The sequence below is a fragment of the Tachypleus tridentatus genome, chromosome 1, assembly GCF_004210375.1.
Source record: "Tachypleus tridentatus isolate NWPU-2018 chromosome 1, ASM421037v1, whole genome shotgun sequence".
Classification (NCBI taxonomy): Eukaryota; Metazoa; Arthropoda; class Merostomata; order Xiphosura; family Limulidae; genus Tachypleus; species Tachypleus tridentatus.
The window spans coordinates 61,249,323-61,266,350 of NC_134825.1; the positions used below are offsets into that span (position 1 = coordinate 61,249,323).

General features: G+C 31.9%; 1 protein-coding gene across 7 annotated transcripts in view; it reads left to right on the forward strand.

Moving 5' to 3' along the window:
• Positions 1-17,028, forward strand: part of TppII (Tripeptidyl-peptidase II) — a 136,845-nt gene that overhangs the window by 57,154 nt on the left and 62,663 nt on the right. For all 7 annotated transcript variants that reach the window (XR_013027949.1, XR_013027950.1, XM_076500244.1 and 4 more), the window contains exons 13-16: positions 679-809; positions 9,867-10,047; positions 10,252-10,409; positions 12,230-12,306. Coding sequence is in view for 5 of the 7 variants with exons in the window: in XM_076500244.1 (XP_076356359.1) it covers positions 679-809; positions 9,867-10,047; positions 10,252-10,409; positions 12,230-12,306 (547 nt within the window). In the remaining 2 variants the exon portion in view is untranslated. The remainder of the gene's footprint in view (positions 1-678; positions 810-9,866; positions 10,048-10,251; positions 10,410-12,229; positions 12,307-17,028) is intronic.

Below are 17,028 nucleotides of genomic sequence, written 5' to 3' on the forward strand. Positions count from 1 at the left end.
ATCTTTTAAGGCTTATAGACTAGTGTGTGATATGGTAAAATTTGTATTTTTGCATTGAGAAAAAAAATGTATAAAAATAGTTTGTAAGCAAATGCTTCTAGTACTATTTTCAAAGAAATATATGAAATTTGTTTGTAATACATTTGCTATTTGATTCTACATTTGATATGTTTAGTTTTCAAATCACTGATGATTTTTGCTTGCATTTTATATGAAGATTAACCTGATGATAGTAACAAACATCACTGAAAGTTCATTCAACACTTTCATAATCAAGATAATAAAGAATCAGATTTTGAGAAACAATTCAGAGTGAAAAAATACCATAAATTTAGATAGTTTAGGTACAATAGTAATTCATCACTTAGATTTAAGTTTAATATATAAAGTATCAAACTTTGGTCTAATGCTATCAATTCGCAAGTAGTTTGTATAACTTTTTTTTTGGTATTAAAGTAATTAAGACACCTGCACTGTTTTCTTGCTGTTAAGGTTAGGCTAGGTGTAGACTTGTATAGATACAAGATAAAATAAGTAATGACTATAATAATAATTACATATATACAGGGGGTCATGCTGTTTGTTATTTTCTGTTTTGTCTTTCATTCTTACATAATTAAAGTGTTATTTTATATAATGTTTCAAACTTTATTAAAAATTATTTTTTCACTATCTTAGGTGTCCTACTTTCAGCTTGCAAGACTAGAAGCATTCCATATTCTCCATACAGCATACGGAGAGCAATAGAAAATACAGCTTTGAAGGTGGATTCATGGGATGCCTTCAGTATGGGGCATGGGCTTTTGCAGGTAAATAATAAATGTACTTTGGGTTAATATGTAATTAAAATAAATGTTAAAGCTTTGATTAACTAAACCTCCTTTTGCAATTTAATACAGACAGCAACAGTAGTGATACCCTTAGTAAGCAGTACATATTTTTTTCCTATGAATATATTTCCCAGAATTGATAATTAAAAGACAGTATATTCAAATGATTTTTGCATTTAACAAAATAAATTACAGAAACTTTGGATAATGAAGTATCGAAAATACAGTAGTTTGAGGAATGTTTGTTAATTTCAGTTTAACTAAAATTAGATATTCTTATAAATCAGGTAGGCATGATTATTAACCCATTTTCACACTGCTGTTTTTATTATATTTGTAGAAATAATGTGATGATACAGAATTATGAAATGTTAACTACAGCTTGTAGTTAATATTCATAGTTTCAAAACACACCTCAACTCACACTTTAGCTTTATCCTGATGAATGTTTCACTTCTCTACCCATCTAAGCATTGGTACAAATTCTCTCTCTCTTGCTCCACTCAGTTCAGAGCTTATACATAAGATCTCATGAACCTTCTTTTCATCTCCACCATTTGGAACTGTCTTTACTATATGCTTCAAAACTTCATTCCTTACCAAAGCATCTCACCTGGGGTTGTGTTTTCCTTCCTCAGTGGGCCCTGCTTTATTATAACACACAATCTGCCTTTGCTCCTTTTGGCCTTTGTATCCAAGAGCAGTTGGATGAATTGGGTCTGTCCTTGGATAACATTGGTGTATCCACTAGTCAGCTCATCCCACCATGGCTTATTACAGTCTCCAAATGTAACCTATCTTTAAGTCATCTGAGAAAAGCAGACACTTCCGACTGGAAATACTGTCTGATATTTGCTGAACATCTTTCGAACCATCCTTCATTCCTATTTATACAGATGGTTCAAAATCAGGTGACTGTGTGGGCTCTGCCATGGTTTGTTGTGGTTAGGTGGTTGCATGCAAAATTCCCTCTGCAGCTTCTGTGTTCACTACTGAACTGTACACCATTTCTCTTGCCTTGGATCACATAGAAACTAAGCAGTACTTGAAGTGCACTATTTATACTGACTCGCTCAGTTCTCTATTGACCCTAGAATTGCTTCACATTAGTTCACACCTTGTTCTCGCCAATATTCAAAACTGGCTGGCCCATTTCTTTTTAACATCTATTTCTATCCATTTTTGTTGGATACCAGGTCACATTGGTATTCGTGGGAACAAGCTCGTCAACATCACAGCCAAATCTATCTGCTCTGGCACTATCACTGCTGTGCCTATTCCATACATGGACTATGGTCCTGTATTCAAGGCTCTGCTCAATGCCAGCTGGCAGTCAACTTGGAGTGAGAAATGTGAAAACAAGAAAACCCTATATTGGACTTTGGCCGTCTTGCTTCTGTAATGATCAGAAAGAGGAAGTTGTACTAACTAGACTACACATTGGTTACAGTTTTTTAACTCATTGTTTTCTTTTATCTGGAACTGATGCACTAGTGTGTTGTCTGTGTAACACTCGGGTCACAATAAGCCACATTTTACTGTCTTGCCATTGTTATGATTCTCAATGACGGCACCATTTTAAACACATTCTGTCCCAAGGTCTGTTCATAATGTTAGACAATGTTATTGGTGATGGTGACACTGTCCACTTTGGAAATGTTTTTAGTTTTTTAAAGGCCATCAATCTTTTTAATGCCATTTAAATTTTTTAATTTATACATAAGACCTTTTTTTAATGTGATTCCCTTTTAAGCATCACAGTCCATCTAGTTTGATTTGAAATTAGAAAATGGCTGTAATGTCAAATAACTTGAAACCAGGACTGGAAAGGCCAGCTACAGGTGACTAACGCTATTGTTTGAACTACCTATTAGTTATCCTGGCAAGTTATTATTAAAATTTTGCTACACGTTTTTTAAAATTTTTATTACTTCTTGAAAATGGCCATAACATCAAATAACTTGGACCCAGGACTTGAAAGGCCAACTTCAGGTGACTGACGGTGGTTTGTGTACCTACCTGTTAGTTTTCCCAATGAGTAATGATAATTACTATTATGCTACAGAAAGTCCTCTACAGCTTGTATTACTGAAGTTTTTCTCTTAATACTGTAGATTAGATGTAAACATTGGTTTTATGCCATTTATGATTTAAACTTTGTTTTGTTTTACCTTAATTTCCTTTTATGAATTTTACTAAATTTACTTTTAACTTTTTACCAGTTGTTTGGCACAGATAGCCTAGCTGCTTTGTGCCATAAAACACCAAATCAACCAACCAACCAACTCTCTTGCTCCAGCCTTTATACCCCACGATATTGCTCATAATTTATATCTTGTGATTCTATCCACCTAAGTCAGAGCACTCCTTATCATAGATCTGTATAAACTCACTTTTATTACTTGTTCACTTTTCTTAATATCAGAATGTTATGATGAATGGTTTTATGTGTTTACTGCAGGTTTCTTTTATGTGTTGCATAACTTCAGTTATACCTATGCTTTGGACAATTTTTTTCCTGTGTCCTATTGGGTTTTGGATTTACTGTTTATTTTCTTTATTTTCCATTAAAAAAAAAAGGGAGAGAGACTTTTTGGTTATTAATTTTTGCATTCCTACTTTTGTTCAGACAGCTAATCATGAGCCTTGGATGGACCTCCCACCTATTGCACCTAGTACATTATGTTTGTAATGTTTGAAGCATTTCTCCTGTGGCTTATAACTCTTCTGGGGGAAGTCATTTAGCTGATTAACTAGTCTTTTTCACCTTTACCAGACATTGTTGTGTATACTTTGAAATATGGTGATCAGTTGAGAGTGGTGCTGCTAAGTTTTGTCTTTCCAATTTATTGAATCAGCTTGCCTTAGATTTCTATCACTTGGAGGGCCCATGTTTAGATTCTTGTAAGTTGGATCCTCTTCTCTCTATTTAGGGTTCTTGGCCTCATGCTATTATCTGTCTTGTCTTACACAGTTTTACTGGATTTGTTTGTCTCTTTCAACAGTTTTGCAGTTTTTATCTTTCTTGCATCTGATGCCTGAAGCCTATCACAGGTGTCCTGCTCAATTCTCAGAGGATCTTTGTCATCTATTGACATCTACTTTTTAATACAGTTATCGGGTTTTTCTCTTTCCTTGGTTTCGTGGTTGTTTTGTTGCTAGAATATTTTGAAGACAGATGCCTTATTAGAGGGCATTCAACTTCCTTCTTAGGCTCTTATGTATCTCAGAGAAATTCTTTTTCTCACACTTTTGATTTATGCAGGTTTTCCAAATTCCATGGAACCTTGTATGGATGTGGCTCATCTCCACTCTTTCCTTTGAACACGGGCATCTTGTCTTTCCTGGTCTTCTACTGGACGTTTTCAGTCATCTCCTGTTTCAGTTTTCAACCCTTCGGCACTAACTCCACATTTTATCAGAACATAAAGGAAATCCTACCCTTATCAGTGGTAATCCTCTGCTCGTGTGGGTTGCTGAGAATAACATTGGTGACTACCTTATGGGGTCTGGTCCTGTAGGGGCTTGTCTCAATATGGTTTGTGTCTGAACTTGTGCCACTCCTCAGTGGGACCTTCATGTACTTGCTAGCAGATTGATCCTCCATTTCACATCAAGTGACACTATGCACCTGTTTTATGGATGATAGAGTCCATATTGATAATGCCTATCTTCATATTTTGATTGCAAAGGCTTCTCGTTATTATCTTCATTTTGAACATTGAAATACAAGTTTTTCAGTTTCATGCTCTACCTTTTGACCTCACATTCACCCCACATGTATTTTGCCAGATAGTCAGAATCTTTTCATGTTCTCTTCACACATTGGCCATTTACATTCTTAGATATAAATAACACTAGTGGAAGTCACATAATTTTCACCATGCACAAATAACTACCATTGCTTAACTCATGTACATGAGCAGTCTTTTATTGTAAATAAAAAATAAAGAATTCCTCCTCATTCTGTAGATTTATTATCTTGATAAAACCCAGTTTAAGATACACTGTTGGCCAAAATCTTAAGGCCAATGAACATAAAGAAAAAATATGCATTTTGCATTGTTAGACTCAACCATTTATTTGAGTAGAGCTTTGAAAGATGAAAATAAGAAAAGGGCAAATAAAAATAAAAAACTTTTTTAGCATTTAATAGCGAAAATGTGAACACTATGAAATTAGCCTAAATACTAGCTGGCCAAAAGGTTAAGACTATCCTGAAATGAAGTGTTAATTGGTCAACATGTTACAAAATTTAGTCATTTGTGTTCAAGCATTAGCATTGTCAACATCTCCCACTGACATCTCCTGTGTTACATTGGGTAAAAACATGGCAAAGGCTAAAACATTGACAGAATTTAAACAAGGCAGAATTGTCTAGCTGTAAAAGCAAGGTCTCTTTCAATGTGTCATCGCTGTTGAGATTGGGTGTAGTAAAACTGCTGTTGCAAATTTCTTATAAAACCCTGAGGGATACGGAACGAGAATTTCAAGTGATTGGCCTAAGAAAATTTTGCTGGCGTTGAGCAGGAGGATTCGACGGGTTGTTCAGCAATACACTAGCCGATCATCGAACCAGATTAAGGCCCTTACGGACACAGAATGCGGCTCAAGAACAGTAAGATGGCATTTCTGAGAGAGATGCTTTAGAAACCGTAAACGTCTTCAAAGACCATGCCTCCTTCCACATCATGAAATAGCTTGGTTAAGCTTCCCTGAGAAGCACCAAACATGGGACGTAGAAAAGTGGAAGAAGGTTGTTTTTCTCTGATGAGAAACAATTTAATCTGGATGGTCCAAATGGCTTCCAATATTACTGGAACAATAAGAATATCCCACTGGAGACATTTTCTACACGACACAGGGGAGGAGATTCCATCATGATTTGGGGTGCTTTCTCTTTTCATGGAACAATGGAGTGTCATGTTATACTGGGGCATCAAACAGCAGCTGGCTACATTGGCATGTTGGAGAGAGCATCCTTATTGACTGAAGGCCCTTGCTTGTATGAAAATGACTGGATCTTTCAGCAGGACAACACTGCATTCCACAATGCCTGCAGGACAAATGACTTTTTCATGGCAAATAATGTAATTCTTTTGGACCATCTAGCGTGTTCACTTGAATTGAACCCAATTGAAAATGTTTGGGGATGGATGGCAAGGGAAGTCTGTAGAAATGGATGTCAATTCCAAACAGTGCATGATCTTCGTGAAGTCATCCTCATCACTTGGAGTAACATTCCAGCCAGCCATTCTGAGAATGCTTATATTGACCATGCCAAAGCGACTGTTTGAAGTTATTCGCAATGACAGCCGTGCAACTCACTACTGAGACCTCTTGTTGGGCATTTCCTACCCTGTTTAGGACTTCTTTTTGGTATGGTCTTTACCTTTTGACCAGTTCGTATTTAGGCTAATTTCATAATGTTCACATTTTCCCTATTAAATGCTAGTTTTTTATTTTTATTTTCATCTTTCAAAGCTCTACTCAAATAAGTGGTTGAGTCTAACAATGCAAAATGCATATTTTTTCTTTGTTCATTGGCCTTAAGATTTTGGCCAGCAGTGTATTTCACTAATATTATTACTCTGTAATCAGGACAAAATCTTTCTGGATTAAATGTTAATATTCTCCTCATAAGAACAGTGGATTTTAAGATCGCCCTGCCATTAAGACTAAATATCATGTCCCATAATGGCATTCATCTCTGAATGTTGAAATAATAAAGTCAAGTTACTTAATTATACAAAACATTTTATTTTACATGAAAATCATTTATTACTGGTGTACTACAAGACTTGCAGATTGAAGCACAAAAATAATGCTTACATTTGATCTGATATATTTAACTGATGTTGACTTCAGAAAAACATGAAAATTTATGAAATTACAAATTATATAAGCTTTGATGTGCAAATAAGGTTGTAAGTTTTAAATAGGGCAACTTTATTGGTATACACTCAAATAATTAGAAACAAATGAGGTGTGTCACTTTTCATTACTTTGACGTTGTCTCATCTGCATACCCCATGTCCAGTATTTGCTTTAAGTATCTGTGTGTTTTGTTCTTCCAGGCCTATACTTAAATATTTATGACCAGTACATTTCTCTTTCATGGACACATCACTACAGTGCATAAAGGTCCTTTTCCTTAACTTGTATAAATTTACAATTGTGCAATAATTTTAGTTTACCAGCATTTATAATAGCAAATTTTCCCTCAATACCTAAAATTTTTTTCAGAAAACTGCCACATGAATGATGTATTCCATTGAGTAATTTCACAACCTTACAAGTAAGATTAAGGAGACACACACCTGACATTTCCAACTGAGTACAGTACACTTTAGTGGATTAGTTTCAAGATCACTGCAGGATTATGATTATCTACAGCATAATCAACAGTTTTCACCATTAAATGCACAATTCATGATTACATGTGAGCTAAATTCTGCTGTTTCATGTGATAATTAATACTGAAGTACTTTGTTTTCATGTGAAGATATAAATCCACAATTGGCACCCTGCCAAATGTTTATACATCCAATACACTTAACTGATATTTCACACATGCATTACAATTTAATGTAACAAAGTTAACAGATACATACATATGTGCTGCAAAAAAACTAGGCTCAATCTGTTTTAAATGCACTATATATATCACGGCTACATTAATGTGTTTTTGTTTTTGTTTGAGCAACACAAAATATTTTGCGATATTTGTACTGCATTATAATAATGATACTGACAACTCAAGGACTTTGTACTAGAAGAGACCACCCACAAAAATTTAATCTCATGTAATTCTGAGAATGACTTCAGTGACAGTATTAGGCTTATGTTTGAATTGGTTCCTGTGTAAGAAATATGTCACTGATCAGACTAGACTTGTCTTAAGCCAAACAAATTAACCCAAATTTCCTCTTTCATCCATTAAGTGAAGTGGTATATTTAATATACTTCTACTTTGACATTCAATGATAACATCAAAAGTGAAGTTACACTGTAAGTTTTTACAATGTCTTTAATGTTGTTTGACTGGCCAGCACACAACATTAGAATACCATGGTGATTACTTCAACTTGTATAGTACATAATATTATCATCATTTCAAATCAAACGTTTTCAAATTATCACGGTGACTTGTGTTGGTGAAATGCCTTCCAAAAAGCTCACACACACACACACACACACATATATATATATATACACTTTGAAACCAAATATAAACATTTATGCCAGTTTGATGTTGCCCACTGTAAATGGTGGGAGTAGAACCAGCCTATGCAGAAGTCTCTTCATTATTCTGGTTGAGAGATGACCCTTTATTATCTGATTTAGTGGAGTGTAGCCCTTCTTTTTGATCATTCTCTTCATTACAGTAATCATGGAAAAGGGTCCTTGACTCTTCATAATTCTGCATACAGTGCCTGAATTCCTGTGCCATTTGTTGGACATAATTTCTTCCACATTATCCCTGCAATTTTGGGAACAGGAGATATTGCCTTACCTTTTAGGTTGAGAAATTATGATTTCAGTGTGTAATTCAAGGCTTGGTTATCTGTTTCTTCAGGTTAAGTGAAACATGACAGGTCTCTTAATTATGAGTTCATTGTGTTGCATTTTGCACTTCAGGTTGGGATATGGGCTTGTCCATTTGGTGTTGCTTGCCTTCTTTTCATAAATCCAGAGGTTCAACATGTGACATTCTGCAACTTGCAGGTGGGGTTCTAGTAATACAACATTACTAACCAAGACCAAAAATAAAATGGCCCTCATGCCCTAACCACTATTCTTTGGATCTCACTTTGGGTCTACAGCCCTATAATTTGAATGGCAAGACATGGGACATTGTCATCTTGGTTGGATTCTGGGCAAGTTCATGTTCTTATAATGAGACTTGTATCTTGCCTTTGTAGCCAGTCTAGTCCTTACTGCCCAGGAATTAGATTTCACATTGTTCAGGTGAAGAGTATACCTGTTCAGAAATAGTGCAGGCCCCAAAAGTATACTTTAACTATATCTCGTTTTCTCACATCTCTTTTCTGTGCAGTTGTTTTCTGTATGGATATTATCATCACGAGCACCTCTACTTTGTCAATGTGGGTTTCTATCTGAAGTGTGAATAGAGGTAAGTGTGTGTTTTGGACGTTAACATTTGACTATACCAAAAATGGGAGAGAATGTTAGTATTATTGGAAATACACTTTTATGATAGGGAAATGTTAACGTCTTGTTGTTTAGAAAGTTGAAGAAAAGTTCATTATTCACTTTGACTAGAAATCTTGTCACATGTGGGCAGGTTTATGAAGAGAGTTATTAACTTTTTTTTTTGATTAAAAACCATTTTATTACATTTTGTGAAAATTAAGCAGATTTAAGCTGGGTTGATCAGGCTTGATACTGGATAAACTTGCAATGTTGTCATGTTGTGGATAATAACACTATGTTACACAAATTTTGTTCCTGTGTGTTATTTGTTAATTGCTTATGTTGTAAAAGTATGGAAAATGGCCATTCTTCCCTTCAAACTTTGCTTTTGTGATCTGGATAATGAAAGTTAGAAATTAACCTATTAACCTATTTTCTATGTAAAAATGGCAAATTTGCATGTTTTCATTTACATAAAGTCTGAGTAAAACAACATATGAATCAAGATTTACATGCATTTATACTAAAGTTATACAAAAATTAACAAAAATGTTTAGAAGTGAGTAGTTTTTTGAGATTTGTGACTGTAACGTAAATCACTTTCACGTATCAGCCCCCAAATATAGTCTTCCATCATGTTTTCATTGTACGCTCCCAGGTCACATTAGCAAAGTTTGAAGAGAAAAATAGGTCTTTTCCATTTACTTTAGGCATAAGCAATTGGGAAATAACACAGAGTGTTAATGCCTGATGGTGTTTAGTTTTTATATTTGTGTGTTATTTTATGTTTAAGCTTTCATAACATCAGTTCGTTATTAACTCTTTCAAAATGTGAATTTATGTTTGAGGTAATATTTATTTACTCCTTTGATAATTTAGGTTGAAAAGGCTTTTGACCATATTGTTGATAATGCTGGGAACATTGAGAGAGATATTCGATTTCACATAGAATGTAATAATAAATATGGAGGAATATATTTGCGAAATTCACATGACTTTAGAACTCCAAAGGTTATTCAGATTACTGTAGAACCATTTTTCTTAGATGACCAAAATGCAGGTAAAATTCTTTCCTTTTTTTTTAATATAATAGTAAATCATATTCTTTTATGTTATGTACACAAATTATATTTTTGTGTAATATTAATATTTGAATGTTATAACATTATTTTGTTGAAATTTAGTTCATGTGGTTAGCTGTCTCATGAAGACTGTAATAATAACATTATTCCAAAGTAATTCATGACATTCCCTATCTTTTAAGATCCACACCAGAAAATCAGTTTTCAGATGAACCTTCGAATTGTGTGTGATTGTACGTGGCTGATGGCACCAACTCATTTATCAATGGCGTATACTGCACGCTCTTTCTCTGTTAAAGTTGATGCTCGAGGGTTATCACCTGGTGCTCATTTTACATTGGTAATTCTTTTTACTTTTAAAGTTGTCATGTATTTTTTATCAATGGTGTTTTAACATTTTCTGCACTTGTATTTGTTGTATTAGTTCCATTAGATAATAATTGCTTTGTAGTTCTGGATATTCTTGTATTCTTAGATTATTATTATGTACAGTGTTGTTTAGTATGTTTTAAGTATTATAAAGAACATGTTTCTCCCTGTCAAAGTTCTGTGAATGGTCTTGCTGATATTTCATTGAGTTTATTTATTAGTTAGTTACATTAATAACTTTGGTTGATGTTTAATATTTTTCACAGATTGTTTTGTTCTTACTCATCGAATATCCTAATTAAAGTATTTTAAGTTGTGTTTAAATCATTGTACTCACTGACATAACGTGCCTTTATATCTTTTCGTCTTTTTATATTTGAGGGGGGTGGAAATGGGCTGGGTAGTGCATTACATTGCATAGACATAATTTAAAATTTCAGACTTAAAATAGTATTTACTGACCGAGTCATCTTACATTTTATGTTGTTCACAAAGGTATCTGACTGTTATGGAGGGTGTGATATTGGTTGTAGGTTGTGGTTAATAATATGCCATTGCTCTTAATGTTCCTTCTTTTTTTTCTGTTCCATTAGATGTTAAGACCTTTACACTGTTGATTACAGATGATAAATGCTGATTTTTTTAGATAGAAGAGGGAGCGAGTTTTTTCAGCTACCTTTGTTGTACTTTTTTTTAAATCATTCCTACCATAAAATTTGTTTTTGTTTATCCTGTATGTGCAGTGATTTTTGGTTTTAGATTTAATTATCTCAAATAAAAAAGGACATCCTTTAGATATTATAATTTACATATTAGCTGTTGAGTTATATTTAAAAAATATGCTTTTAAAGTCCTTTTTTTTATTTATTGTTTGTTGAGTTTAATTGCTGTTACTCAGACCTTAATATGGCCAATTATAAATAATGTTCTCACTGCTATTGGTTGCGTGAGGCCTAGTGGTTAGAATGCTAGACTGTGGATTCAAAGTTAATGATTTGCAAGTTCTTACTGCAAAACATTCTCTGAACTTTGAAATTGTGGATCTATTTTAAGGGTGATAATGAAATTCCATTATTGATTAGTGTCCCCAGAACTGGAAGGAGGAGTTGTTCACTAGGTGTATATGACTTCCCTAGTGGCTTAGTGGTGAGTCAAGGGCTTATAATGCTGAAAATCAGGTTTTAGTATCCTCAGTGGGCAGAACACAGACTGAAATGGAAAACATGTCAACTTTATGATAAAAATTTAGAATTTTATTTTGAAACATATTTTTTATTTAAAACTGAGATAAATTTATCAGAATACTTAGATAAAGAAAGTACAGAATAAAATAAAGTATTACATGTACATAAAAGATAATTTTAAGTTCCAGTTTAAATCAGAATTGATGTTTTGTTTACATTATAGTTTGTGGGCTTATTTTCTGTAATGATACAGATACAGTACATAAATAAAATATTTTTTTTCTTTACCTATATAAAATTTGATGATAAATTTAATTTTTTCATTCTCAAATAATTTATTTTTGTCTGATAATAAATGGAATTTAATTACATATGATAAAATATGCTAAAACTCTCAGATTGATTTATTCAGTATTTTTTTTAAAACTCAGAATTCTGAAACATATTTCCTTTTACATATTTTTCCTGTTTCCACTGCTCAAAAGATTTGTAAAGGATGATTATAATAAATTTTAAAAGATGCAAGTAAAATGACTAATATTTACATTTAAATAAAAAGTTATGTTGCTTTTTTTAAAAATAATTTGTGTTATTTCTAATGTTTCAGGTGAGAGCATATGATGTGCAAAATCCTCAGAAGGGACCAGTGTTTTCAGTTCCTGTCACTGTTATTAAACCCAAGAAGTGAGTTATTAGGGGTTTATATTTTTACTTGTGTAGAAACAATTAGCTGAAGGAATGTAGCACAACTTTGCACTTTTTGCTTAAACCTTACAGTTATTCTGGTTTTTTTTTAGAACATTTCTTTTAGCTTATCACATATAAAACAAATACAAGGTTATTTTTGTACATGTCCTACATTTATAATATATGTCTGTTGTATGACTTGCGAATGTCACGAAACTTGGCGACACTACACAGTTGGGACATTTGACAGATAGGTAAATGACATGTTCAATAGTTCATTGTTCTAATTTCATATGATGTATCATTGACATACTGTTGTAAATTATATTCTTGTAAATTTCACATAAGTTGTTTTACTCTTGAACTTCTGAATAATGTGTTGGGTAACATTGGTGATTGGAATTGGAACTGCATCTGAAGGATGCAAGAAGAAAATTCAGCATGATATTTACTGATGTGCTGTATTTGAAGCTGCAACATCACCTTTTGTACCAGTCATGTGCAATTGTCAGAGTTGTTATAAATACAAAATTTAGGATTGATTTAAAATAATAATATATCTTTTATTTAACTATAATTATCATAAAGCTTGAGGAATGTAAGTGCTTTAAATTCAATTTATTTGTCATATGTTTATTTTGTACGTAAGTCCGATTTAGTTTTAATTTATGTACTCAAACTATTAATGAACTTAGTTTTCTATGATCTTTTTAAATGTTTAACTAATTTAATACCAATGATTTTTAATGAATTGCAGATTCTGTAGTGCATGATGTTAACATATTTTTTTTAAAAAGTATCAGTTTGATAGAATGTTCTGTATAGAGTTAACTAAAAGTGAATGTGAATTTTGAAATTGGTTGATTAATAATAAAGTGTAAGTAAATTTAAGTTGGATCGTATTTGTGAAGAAATGAACTGAAGATAATACAGAATAATTTCTTTAACATGTCATATCAATGAAGTTTATTAATAGAGTATTTCTCAATACATTGAAGAAATCAGTGAATTTGTGCAGTCCTGATTTTATCACAAAACATACTTGATTTTCTTATAAAAAATATAGTGCTGTGTTACAACTAATAACTGAGTATAAGTAATCTAGGATAGAAAATAACAATGTTGTGGGGACACCTGGTACTCAATTTTAACTATGGATGTTTTGAACTTGTGAAAGTCTTTGATTTAATATATTGTTATTTTTTCTTTGAAACTAACGTATTTTGTAGCCAATAACTGAATATGATAAAATATTGTTATTGTAAAAAAAAATACAATCACTAATCCAAAGGAATAACTTTAGCTAGCAATCTGTGTTTCAGCTTTTATCCGAGTCAGTGTTACAATGCTCAGTGGAAACAATTAAGAAAACATGGTTGTAATGTGTGGATTTTTTTTATTTGTGTTGTTAGGTTATTAATAACTAAACCTTTTAACAATTTTTTTGAGAAAATGACAAAATAAAAAATCAAATATCATTGTTGTTGTAGTTTTTTTAACAATTGTGTTCTAGGAATACTGCATGTAATAATTTGATGTACTTATTATGTGGTGTTATGTATATCTCTCTCTCTCTCTCTCTCTTTGTTTAAGAAAAACATTTAGTGAGATTTTTAAAGTAAGAAATTTCATAGTCTTTTATCTTAAATATGTTTCTTAATTGTTTTCAAAAAGGTGTGTCATGTCTTTATTTTACTTAAAATGCTAAAAGACAGTTTATTTTTATGCTTCAAGAACTAGAAAATTGGATACAAGTGTTATTTTCCTGCAGAAGTGTAGTGTATTGGATACTGTTTTCACCATAAATAAAGTAAAGTTTATTGGTAATAGGAAATAGAATAGGTCGTGTGATAAATATTTATACCATTATTCACTGGCTGTTGGAGAACAGTGATAGAAAAGTGCAGTCAGTAAAATGATTCTGAAGCTGCCAAGAAAATGAAGCTGTATTAAAAATAAAACTTACATAGCCTTTACATAAAGAGAAGAAATAACTCTTATTTATTTAAATTTAAAAATACTGTATAATGTTACCAAGAATTAATGTATAAAAATGTTGTTATAAGCTGCCTGTTGCTATGTTTGTTAAATGTGCTGCATCTATGTTAATCTCTCTGCTGTTTAACATTTTAAACTGCAATGATATAGGTCAGATACCACAAACGTCTTTACAACAATAATTAGTAATTTAAACAGTATTATAAAACTTCTGTGTTAGTTTATTTTGTTGCTAAGTAAAAAACTGTGTTAATCATGGCAATCAAAGTTTTTATTGTTATAAGCTTTAACAGGTTTACTGTTGAGACATTAGAAGACAAAACTTGTATGAAAATAATGAATTACAATACATGTACTTTGATGAGTATACGTTGAAATTTAATTTGTTTTTAGGCTCACTGGTACAATATATAATGGTATTGATTCTACACAGGTGCACATCACAGTGAAATTCACGGAAGTAACTTGTGTCAAAAATAATTGCATGTTCTCTAAATTTATAAAGTTTTTCTTCCACTTATTGACTTGTAGACTTTCTTCTTTTGTTGTAGCATGGATATTGAAAATGTTCACAATACCTTTGCTGTGGTGTTAAGTGGAATACCCTTTTTTACTGATTAATAAAAAATATTTTATATCAGTGAAATTCAACCTCAAGGAAAATAATAGATATTTCCAAACTCTTCACTTTTTAGTGTTTCATTTATTTTGTTGCCAGCAAAGTCTTTACACACATTTCCTTGCTAAAGGAAAAGGTTTTATTCATTGAAAATATAACAACTGATCAGAAAAATTAAGTCTAATTTGTTCCTTTCTCTGTTTGATAGTTTTGGAAGACATTACTTGTTAGTGATGTATGATTTCACTCATGGGTTTTGTTACCACGAATTTTTTTAAATGAAATAAAATTTTTATGTAAGTAGTTTAATCTTTTGAATATTTCTCAGTTCTTAAATAGTATCCCTTCAAAAGATGAACATGTGGATAAAAAATATAGTTTCTGTGGGTCAGGGAAACTGGGAAAAATCACTGAAATCTATACTTTGCATTCCTGCTGCTCCAGGAAGCACCAGAGAACTTCATTTTACAGACAAAGTCTGAGTAGCAAAGTCAGTGAATTTCATGTGATTGAGTGATGCTTCTAGAACATGGATAGTGAGAAAAACTTGCATTAATACTAAAAAAATCACATACACATTAATTTAGCCCATTTAGAACTTTATTGTGTATATTTTATATACGAATATTGTTTATTCTCTACTGATATTTTTTGTACCTTTAATTTTCATCAAGTATGAAGGCAGCTATAATAGATTACTACGACCTAAAATCCCTCAACAAATTACTATTTAGAGATAGGCTATTTTTATTAAATAAGCTATTTCAATCTTACACTTTTAGTTTATTAATAAAACAGTCCTCATGTCAGTACTTAGTCGTAGAAGGAAGTAATAACTGGGTTATATTATGTCATTGATATATTTGTGTAGGAAAGATTTGAAAAGATTTCAAAATAAAAATGAATAGTTTAATTATTTTGATAAAATCTGACAGCTCAAAAATAAAACAGATCTACTTAGTTTGTGCAAGTTATTTTAATTTTATATTTGTACTTATATTTATTTAATTAATTTGTTTAAAATAAATATAGTAATCATAGAAAATAATAATTTATTTGTGATTTTATTTTAATTGATCATTATAAAACAAAGGTAAATCAATAATTGTTGCCTATTGCACACAACTCTTGATGCATAGTACAGCTTGAGTAGGGGCTATTGATAGCCAGTATATCCAAGAGACAACTAGAATATCACCACTGACAGTTAAAGAAAACCCATATAATTCAGATTATGTATAGAAATATATATATGAATAACACGGAGATATGATTTGGAAAAAATGAAATTAAGTTATTGCAATATAGAACGTTTCATTGACAGTAACTAATAATATGGCATATGTGAAGGTTCCTTGGAATATGGCATTATTTGTTACTTGTGAATCTTTGTTAAAACAGTTCACAGTGAATAAGGGAACACATCACATTTACCTAATAATTTATAATGAATTGATCATGTTTATTTAATGCTATTATCTATAAATTAATGCAGTGAACGTATGAGTAATGTCAGGAAAATTTACTGTTTATCAAGCAACAAACAAGATGTTAGGGACAGCAAAAAAAAAAACAAATAAGGTATAGATAGGCATTACAGTTTTTCAGAATTGTATTAATAGTTTTGGTATTGTTTTGAAGCTATGGGCTTTTCAATTCATGGTGCAGTCTTAAAATGGAGATGTTAGTTATTATACAAAAGATGTACTAATGTGGTCAGCTACAAGTGATTTTTTAAATTTTTGTCATTGCACCTAAGTTCAAGAATCATGTCAGAATAAAAATAATGGAAGTACTTTTAGTAAAGGTTTGACTTAGTAGAAGATTTTATGTAATGTGGTAAGCAATATTTAATGAGGATGTAATGAAAACTAGAGTAGTGTAATAGTGTAATCCATTACTACTCTTATTGATGAACAAATTTACGTACAGTAATATTCATATTTGTGGCATTTGGTATAGCCTCTACAAGTACAAATGTACATTGCAGTGATGTAGGATAATGGTACCACTACAAATATTGTAGATCTTTTATCAGCTGGTCTGATTCTGTGTATGAATTGTCTTGTATGTATGATTAGAATTTACCCTGTCATTATTTG